Raw genomic sequence first — 10129 nt, forward strand, 5'->3', positions numbered from 1 at the left:
TAACAGCCTTATTTAAACTCTGTTACAGATATATTGGTTTCAATTTGACAAAAACATACACAAGTGGTTCAACGAAACCTAAGTGCATCTTCACTGCGTCCTGACCAGACGTACCACAGTGATTCATTTAACCCGAGCCACATTGGTTACTACACAACAAGGGGTTTAGAGATAGGGTTTAGGGGTTTAAATACTGTATTGTTATTCATGAGTTTTATTCTTATTATGTATTGTTGGTTACGATTTATTAAGTGTAGATGTCTATGTTATTGTTAACTTCACTTAAACCTGCATGTACTGGCGGGTGACGCTAGGGGGCATTGGGGAGCCGCAGGGCGTTTCAAATGAAGTAGTCACACTGCCAGCTGTCAGTGTCAGTGTCCAGTTGTCACACTGTCAACACTCTGAAACAGAAACGAATTTTGTTGTTGCCTTTGTTGGATTTGCAGGTAAGAATAGTGATGTGACATCACAACTGGTTTATAAGTAAATTCGATCTGTTAGTTTGCGTTTGTTTTATGGAATCAAAAAAAAAAAAAAAAAAGAAAGAAAAAAAAAAGAAAGAAAGACCGCATCGACGCACCTGCGGATGTCGTGCGGGAGATCGCGACTTGACACTGTTTAAAAGAGATTAATTCAGTTTCAGTGCACTCAGTGTTTTAGTAAAGAGAGTTTATTGTTATAAGTTTAAATAGCTACTTACAGTGCTTGTATAGAGTTAGTATGTTTATTGAGCTTTATAAACTTAGTGCTGAAATGTTTATGTGTTATTGGGTGGAATACACGGTTTAATTTTCTGTGACCATAGCCTGCTGTATAACAGCTAAATGTGTAATGTGAGTTTATTGAAAGAGAACGTTTCACTTTTTCACTAGAAGCCACACTTTTTCAACACTGAAATTTAAACTAATTTATTGATGTCTTTGTTGGATTTGAAGTGTGTGACAGAAATAAAAATTATATGTGCCACCAGAAAAATAGGTGTGCAACATAAAAATTAACAAAGAAAAATAAATACTGTAACAAATGTATTGCTTATTGCTAGATTGTGTTAGTAAATACATTATATAATGAACCTGTCATAACCCGGCTCAAAGGTCATGACAAATGTGAAGAGGACACGGAGGATTGCCAAAAATAAACATATTTATTATAACAACTTAAACACTCAACTAACAATTAACAATATAGAGTGTGTTAGTCGGTAGCGTTACCGATATACTTGTCCCCCTCAATGCCTTACGGCCCTGTGTTTTAGTATATTGAGGTTTAATGTTTTGATAGTGTATGACAAGTTTTGCTTTCACTTCAGTTTCTCCATGTGAGAATCAAACAGCTGCTGAGTGTTGATCATCTTAAACCCCTTCAAGATGCTTTCATAGAGGCTTTATCAATCTGTTCATGTGACTGTGATTGGAATAAATCTGTTGTAGTTATTATTAGCTCATGCGGGTCACATGTCAGTGTATGAACATGTTTGTTGAGTGATGTGGGAGAATCAGGCGACTCCTGTAACCGGTATAACAAGAAGAGATCGCAGGGAGGAGCGTTTTAAAGTAAATCTAAACTTTACTGCTGCTCTTCTCTCCGTTTTTCTTTTGACCAAATCCTCGACATGTTTCATTTAAAGAGTGTGATTTATTCACGTTTCACACTTATGTGAAGCATTATTCTTGTGATCTTTCTAGATGGCAGAGGTACCTTCTGCACCTACAGGTAAGCGGACTCAACCAATGTATATGATGTTGTTGCCAAATAGATTTTAATCCACGATTATGTTTTTGCTTAATTTCTTTCATTTGCAGGGAAAAGGTTCTGTCGTCATAGTCATGTAACCTTCTTACAATTTTGTGTTCTTAGTCTTAAAGTCATTTAATGCAAAATATGACTAGAAATAAAGACAAAACAAATTTGCAGACGAATGCTCATTTACGCCAAAAGCACAAGTAGAATTTTACCATTGTACTGACAGAAAATAAATAATAAGAATAGAAGAATAAGTTCATGTTTACAACATGACGCAGTGAACAGTGACGCACCTTCAGCTGTTGCCATCAGGAAAAACAAGCAGAACAGGTTCATCAGTCTAATGCTGCCAATAACAAATGAAGTACAGCCATAATTTTTACCTAAAGTATAGTTTAATTCATTATTTTCATTAATCGTTAGTTAATTAAAAAAATATGGCATTATTTAATCATTGTACTCTGAAAAAAAAAATAGAAAAGACCATGTAATTTATTGAAAGTGCATTATTATATTGGTCTAATTGAAAACCATGTTGTTCAGTTTAACTAAAAGCAAACTGCAGTCCGCATAGAAGAATTGAGAATAAACGGACTGACAAAATTCGTCAAAAGTGAAAATTCTAGCTAATTGATTTTGTTTATTGTGAAATTAAGTTGTAAAAAGACAAAAAATATACATTGACCCACATTAACATTGATCTAAAGAAAATATATTGATTAACTATGGTATGGCCTGTATAATAAATCATCTGTTTACATTATACAAAGGTTTTTGTTTTTTGGAATAGAAATATTTTTATACAATTTTATATATTTTTTTAAAAGTTGGTCCAAAGTATTATTATTTTTTCTCTGTGAAGGTAAAAAAAAAAAAAAATTGAGTTTAAGTCCATAACTATATTAACGTATTACATCATTATTTTATTGCTAGACTAATGCCTTGTTTAAAAGGCTAAGCTTTAATGACGCTGGCGCCCTCTGATGGACATTTAATTTGTTGCATTTTAGGATATACATATTATTTCTGAATCACCTGACTGTCATTCCTGTAATTTCATTGGTTTAGATCGGGAGAACTGAATAAAAAAAAAAATGTGTTCATGCCCAGACATGCAACTATGTTGCTAAATCCCGGCAGTTTTGTAGTGATCTCCGGACTGATCTGGTCCTATTTCTAGCGGAATTTAAGTAAGCCTTAAAAGTAAGTGGTTAAATACTCTTTCATGTATTGGTAGATTTAGTTGCTGATACGTGACATTTAAGGGATAATAGTGTATATTGTACACTTATTAGACCAATTTTTTTAATTTACCACATAATTACGGGGACATGAATTGAGATTAATGTTTTAAATCTTACATATTTGTAAATTAATTTTGCACAGCATACAAAACAATCGTTTTTACTAAGTACAAGATGATCACAACAATATTATCGAACTCTGTAAACAATGAATCAACTCTGATTTCATTTTCAATACATTTAAAGACGCAAGACGGCAAGTTGTATTTGAATGAAACGAGAAAATGTGTTGCTATTGACGACGATCATTATAAGGAAGGAAATGCCACAGAATATAATCTTGCTTAAAAAAGTGCATAGAGCTGCTTGTTTTATTTGTTGTTTGTTGATTTTCAAATGTAAAACTTGTTGAAATGTTTTCAGTGTGAGCATAAGTTATTTTTGAACACCTTCATCTCGTTTTAACAAAACCGTGATAATATTGATAATCACGATAATTTTGGTCACTATTATCGTGTTATAAAATGTGAGAGGGGGTAAAATCTCTGTGTGGCAGGAGGAGCTGCCACTCGACCTGTCACTCAACCCGTCACCGCTAGGGGCAGCTGCCACTCGACCCGTCACCGTTAAATGTGCCTGCCTCAAGATCTCTCACTTTTTAAATCTACCAGATCTCAATTTGATGCACATGTGCTAACAGACAGTGCAATCCTGCTCATATTTGCCATCTTATCTTACATTTTATTCATTCTTTTTGTTCATAATGGAGCGCACGTGTCAGCTCCAATTAAGCTTCTTGCCTGCCTCAAGACCTCTCACTGTTTACATGTACCAGAGACACTCCGATTTATGCACATGTGCAAATAGACCATGCAATCCTGTTCTTATTTATCTGTTTGCCATTTTATGTTATTTTTTATTTGCTCTTTTCGTCCATAATGGAGCGCGTTGCGTCACTTCACCTAAGCATCACGCCTGCCTCTAGATCACTCACTGTTTAAATCTACCAGACGCTATTGATGCATGTGTGCAAACAAACAGTAAAATACTGCTCCATCTTATGTTATATTTTATTCACTCTTTTTGTCCTTAATGTCCATTTAGCGTCGCGCCTGCTTCGAGATCTCTAACATACCAGCAGACACTCCGATTAATTCACATGTATAAACACACAGCAAAATACTGCTCTTATTTGCCATATTATCTTATATTTATTCCTCTTTTTGTTCATAAAAAACGTTGCACCTGCCCCAAAATCTCTCACTTTTACTGCCTGATACTTTACTTTTGTGAAAGGAAAAGCATACGAAGATTACTCACTACATCAGTTTGTTTGTTTTATAGCTCAGGCCTATCTATTTGAATTTTTTATTTTTTATTTATTTTTATTTATTTTTTGCAAATTATTGTTTTTATAGTAGATCATAATTATTAGGCTACTTGTGATCGATATTCTGATAAAGGTCTATGTAGAAATTACGATTGTGTCAACCAAGTAATGTCCTATAGCTCCCATCTTTCGCATTATATGTTTGTGTGAAAAACTGTCAAAATAACAATTGTAAGTCCAAAATATGTCCGTGTCCTCTCTTTTATTTTAATATTTTAGATTAATCATTAAAATGCTGTCAATTTCACAATCTAAATTCAGTATATGAGTCCATTTGTGTTGGATTTGCCGTACAGGTGTTGATTTTTTAACGGCCACTGATAGAGTCACCGATTCGTAAAACCCCATGCACTAATTTCTATTTTTTTTTTTAATTATTAAAATTACATTTTGTTCTTTGCCTGAAAAAGTTTTTTTGTTTGTTTTGCAGTTCTCATGCAAATTCAAAGACCTCATCCTTAAATGTTGATATTCTGCAATTCTGTAAATAAAATTAAATAAAATAGCCTATAAAACAAACAAATCGATGTAGTGAAGACTCTCGGTCTGCTTTTCGCTTCAGCATGTCAATCGGAGTATCAGCCAGTAAAACAGTGGGAGATCTTGAGGCTGCGCGGCGCTTAGGAGCCAACAAGCGTGCTCAATTATGGACAAAAAGAGTAAATAAAATGTAAGATAAGATGGCAAATAAGAGCAGTATTTTAAAGGGGGTTACAATGGTGTTTCATGTATTCAGAGTTGTTTACAGTGTTAAAGAGATGGATTCTCATGCTTAACATGGCCAAAGTTTTAAAAAAATATTTTGGACGAATCTTACTTCCGGGTTGGTACAAGTTTCGGCTGATTTTTTTCGATCGTGGATCTAATGACGTAGACCCGAGTGGAACTCCTTATATGAGCATTTCTCCCGGAAAAGCGCGCCCGCGCACACGTCGACCAGAGGAGAGCGAGACCGCGCACATCAACGAGCTTCAACAGGAAATCATCGCCAGCGCTGCCTAGGATTTGTTCAAGAATGTCTCCAAAGTGTGTTTTTGGATGTGAGGGAAAGCTTACCGTGTTCAGCTTCCCAAAGAACCCAGCGTTAGGAACAGAGGATGCAGATGGTTTTTCCGGGGCAAAAACTAGTAGTGTAAGACTGTTTGTTCCCTGCATTTCGACAATGATTGTTTTATAAACAAAGCCCAGATCGACGGATTTGAAGATCGTCTAATGCTTAAGGATCGAGCAGTCGCAATGATAAAGGTTCGCAGTCACAGGCAGTGAGTAAAACTGCTTCAAATGTCTCTGTGTGTTGTTGTTAGCTATCAGCTTGTCAGCGTTAGCTTCGCCCAGAGCCATAGAGAGGCTCTCTATGGCTCTGGCTTCGCCCACACGGCCCGCCTCCAGACGCTCGTTTTTTTCCGGAAAGACTCGGTACAGCCTATCTGTCTTTTATAAATATAATAAAACTAAAGACTTTTTGGAGATATGAAGGATGCAATACTACTCTATAGGTACTCAAGATTAACAGGAGATTGAGTGAAAATGAGCATTTCAACCCCAATCTTGTGGCAGGTGCGACGCTTAGTAAGAGCCACGAAACGCGCTCCATTATGGGCAAAATGAGCGAATAAAATATAAGATAAGATGACAGAAAGGTAAATAAGAGAAGGATTGCACTGTCTGTTTGCTCTCGTGAATCAATCGGAGTGTCTGGTAGATGAAAACAGTGAGAGATCTTGTGGTGCTCTTAGGTGCCGAGACTGGTTATATCTGTGACTGGCCGAGTGGCAGGCGCATATATCTGTGACTGGTCAAGTGGCAGGCACATATATCCGTGACTGGTCGAGTGGCAGGCGCATATAACGGTGACTGGTTAAGTGGTAGCTGCCTCTAGCGGTGACGGGTTGAGTGACAGGTGGAGTGGCAGCTCCCCCTGCCACGCAGAGTTTTTACCCCTACCGGTCCCATCCCTAATCTGACCTGATGTCTTATTTCATATTTTTATTTCAGAGATGTCGGAGATCAGCTCCAGTCCAGATGATCCAGTGATCCGGGTTCTTCTGATGGGCAGGAAGGGTTCTGGGAAAAGCTCATCTGGAAACATTATACTGGGAGAAAAGAGGTTTAAAATCCACAAACGTAAGAAGAAACATGAAGTTGAAGTTTCTGAGGGTAAAACACAGATGGGAGAGAAGCAGGTGTGTGTGATTGATTGTCCAGATCTACTGGATCCAGATCTGAATAAAGAGAAGCTGGAGAAGATGAAGGATCAGCTGGTCTCTCGATGTTCATCAGGACTCAGTGCAGTTCTGCTCACTGTTCCTCTAGAGGAACCTGTGGGAAACGAGGAAGAGATCCTGGATTATATCAAGCGTTTATTAGGTCCTGAAGTTCAGAAGTACATCATGATTCTGTTCACACGTGGAGATGATCTGGAGGATCTGGATGAACCGCAGACCATTGAGGAATATCTACAACATCAAGATCATGAGGATCTCCAGCGACTGGTGTCAGAATGTGGAGGAAACTTTCACTGTTTCAATAACAGGAGTAAACATGGTGATCAAGTCCCAGAACTACTGCAGAAAATTAAAGGAATGATGATGAAGAACGGAGGGAAATTTATCATGGACCAAATGAGGAGGAGTGACAGCAAGGAGTATATTGATATCAACTGTAAGATGATTTGTTGTTGAAAATTAATTCAGTACATGCAAATTATTAATTGAGTGTGTAAGGCACTTATATTATATCTCATGCTTAGAGCATCGTCATATTAACAATACTGAGATTTAATTATGCAGTGCATTGATGTGGTTTGATGTTTCTGTTGTAGTTTCATCAAAAGATCCAGATCAGATTCAGATTCCTGTGAGGAAAGACCAGATCAGACTGGTTCTGCTGGGAAAAACTGGATGTGGGAAAAGTGCCACTGGAAACACAATCATCGGCAGAAACCTGTTTAAATCTTCAGCCATTTCAGACTCTGTGACGAAACAGTGTCAGGCAGAAACTACAGTGAGGTTTGGTAAAGAGATCTCGGTGATCGACACTCCTGGACTTTATGATAATAAACTCAGTGAAGATGAGATTAAAACTGAAATAGTGAAATGCATAATGTTATCCTCTCCTGGACCACACGCTTTCATTATCGTGATTAGAGTGGGTCGATTCACTGAAGAGGAGAAAAACACAATACAGCAGCTCAAAGAAGTGTTCGGAGAACAGATACTAAAATACACCATGATCATCTTCACCCATAAAGATCAGTTAGAGAAGGAGAATAAAACCATTGAAGAGTTTCTACAGGAAAGTGATCCAGATCTTCAATCCCTCATACAGAGCTGTGGAAACCGGTTCTTCTGTTTAGATAATGAGTTTGCCAGTTTCCCACAGTTCAAAGATCTGATCGGAAAAATAGAGAAGATGGTGGAAGAAAATGGAGGGACACACTTCATCAATGACACCAAACACATTCAGGAGATTGTGAGTCAGAAAATGGTTGGGAAAGTGGAGCATTCAGGTTCAGCGGAAGTGTCTCTATGTGAAGATTTCATCATGACTGCTGAATTCATTTCAGATATAGTCAGACTCTTAAGGGAGGTAGGGGATGATTTAGAGAGCGCCATAAAGGAACTTAAGAGAAGAGGAATCAGTCAAACAGAGGCCGTGATTGGTGCACTCAGAGCCACAGGGAAACTATCAAAACAGGACATGTGTGCAATTCAGTGAGAAACATAATGATCAGACAAACATCAAGCATCTTGTTTATAAGCTAACGTTTAAAGATTATCCACTGGCATTGATCGCTAATACGAAAGTCAAAATGTCTGATGTACTGAATATATACAGAATATATAAATATGTGCATTGTAATTATATTATATAACACATGAACAGCTGAACTAGTGATGCACCAATGTGAAAATTGTGGCCGATACCGATAACCGATATTAATATTGCTGTTATGGCCGATACCGATATTTACCGATGTCGATATCTCTGTATAGAAAACATATTTTTATGATAATCAAATAAAGAGCTATTTTCCAAAACACTTTTTTTTTATCAGAAATGACTGATATTGGGCACCTTTACCTGTGTGTAAAATATGTCATCAGATTTTCAGAAGAAAAAATTAATATTTATATAAAAATACATTTTTATAAAGGATACAAGTGTGTAGGATGAAAAGGCAATGAATAGGAAATTGAATTTACGCCTCCAAATATATGGATTGAGCCAAACTGGACTGTTTGGCAAGACGACTGCTGTTCTTTGCAATTCCTATTACGACCATATAACTACATTCTGCCTGCTAGGGCTGTCACTTTTGAGAAAAATCTAATTCGAACGTGTATCAAATATCAAGCAACGTATTCGAATATCTTGCTGAAAAAAATCTCGCTGAGTCGCTGAAAAACGATCAGTCAAAAAATGCGTCATGAAGAGGAAAAAAACAAATGCATCATGAAGAGACAAAAAAACATTGTTTTTTTCCTCTTCATGACACATTTTTTGACTGATCATTCACAGAGCGCTCACGTTCGTAACAGAGAACTGGTAGAACATTTTAATTGTTAGTTTTCTCTGTGAAATAAATTTCTAAATAAATGCGACTTATAGTCCAGAGCGACTTATATAATATAATATACAAGTCGCATTTATTTAAAAATTTATTTCACAGAGAAAACTAACAATTAAAATATCCTCAAACAGAAAGCACAAAGCCTGTCTTTAAATTTTTAATTTGTTTTGTATTAATTGTATCTTCATTTTAATCAATGTTTCATCAACCAATTGTCTGGATTTAATAAATAAGAAGTAGCCTAAATATTGTAGAAAATATTTAATCACGACACGGAGGCGCGGCGCGTGAACCGTGCTTGTGTCATAAATTAACCGAAACTCAGCGTATACGGTAGCCTACTTGCCTCACAGACCTGAAACATATATAGAAAGCTTGAAATGTGTACTTTTACTCTGCTTATGTCATCCGTATGAAATGTGCATTTCTCTCTGGCGCGTTTACTACTGCGAAGATCGCGAGTCAGCATCGTCAACTTAATCTTCAACTTCACACATCAAATACACAGGAATGATTATCAGCCTGTTCACATCGGCCCTATTTTGACATCGGAACGATACCGATGTGTAAAAAATGACCATATCGGCCGATATTATATCGGCGGCCGATATATTGTGCACTACTAAGCTGAACCAATTGTTTGTTTTTTTCTTGTAAAGTATGTCTTCCTTACTGTTATAACACCTTATGAAGTGATCCCCAGCCATGAGATCAAACACAATTTACAGTGATGGTAATTTTCTGTACATATTTCATACAAATATTGTAATTAAATATTTAACTATAATGTAATTAAATTTTGAAAATTCATGAATGGGTTCTGTTCTTTTTATTGCAGATTTTAATCAAAACACAACATTTTCAAGATGGCATTAATGCAAACGAGATGTTCTGTTGTGTGTCTCAGTGTTGATTGTTCAGTCTAATCTTCAACCTGCATTTATTTTCATTGGGATTTTGTGGAAAGACGCCCAATCAGATTTTCATTGGATATTGTGTGTCAAAGGATCAGCTAGAGGTGGGAAATGATCAGTCATGGGAAGTCAAGCAATCCAGCTGAACAGCGGTGTGTGTGGCAGAATCGATAATTCACATTTTAATTTAACAAGTATTTAGGCTTCGCTAATCTCATGGACCGTTGGAATTTGGCAAGATTGTTCCTTAGTACTTCCTAGG

At 36.7% G+C, this 10129-nt stretch overlaps 1 protein-coding gene across 2 annotated transcripts; it reads left to right on the plus strand.

The window, feature by feature from the left end:
* Positions 1 to 332: 332 nt before the first annotated feature.
* Positions 333 to 9762, plus strand: LOC311093972 (GTPase IMAP family member 8-like). 2 transcript variants are annotated; one of them, XM_084131688.1, is made up of 4 exons: positions 333 to 449; positions 1689 to 1716; positions 6376 to 7041; positions 7202 to 9762. In XM_084131688.1, the coding sequence occupies exons 2-4, from the start codon at positions 1689 to 1691 to the stop codon at positions 8095 to 8097; spliced, it is 1590 nt and encodes a 529-aa protein (XP_083987814.1). In that variant the 5' UTR covers positions 333 to 449; the 3' UTR covers positions 8098 to 9762. The 2 variants fall into 2 exon arrangements, with proteins under 2 accessions (XP_083987814.1, XP_083987813.1); XM_084131687.1 differs by lacking the exon at positions 333 to 449 and having other exon boundaries at positions 1521 to 1716; positions 7202 to 9756.
* Positions 9763 to 10129: the final 367 nt, after the last annotated feature.

Source organism: Abramis brama (genome assembly GCF_963993115.1).
Source record: "Abramis brama genome assembly, chromosome: 1".
NCBI classification, from domain to species: Eukaryota; Metazoa; Chordata; class Actinopteri; order Cypriniformes; family Leuciscidae; genus Abramis; species Abramis brama.

Bases quoted from the DNA above. Each gene is read 5' to 3' on its own strand.
- LOC311093972 (XM_084131688.1), top strand. From the start codon at position 1,689: ATGGCAGAGGTACCTTCTGCACCTACAG. The intron at 1,717-6,375 runs GTAAGCGGACTC...TTTTTATTTCAG, and splicing joins GGTACCTTCTGCACCTACAG to AGATGTCGGAGATCAGCTCC. The intron at 7,042-7,201 runs GTAAGATGATTT...TTTCTGTTGTAG, and splicing joins GGAGTATATTGATATCAACT to TTTCATCAAAAGATCCAGAT.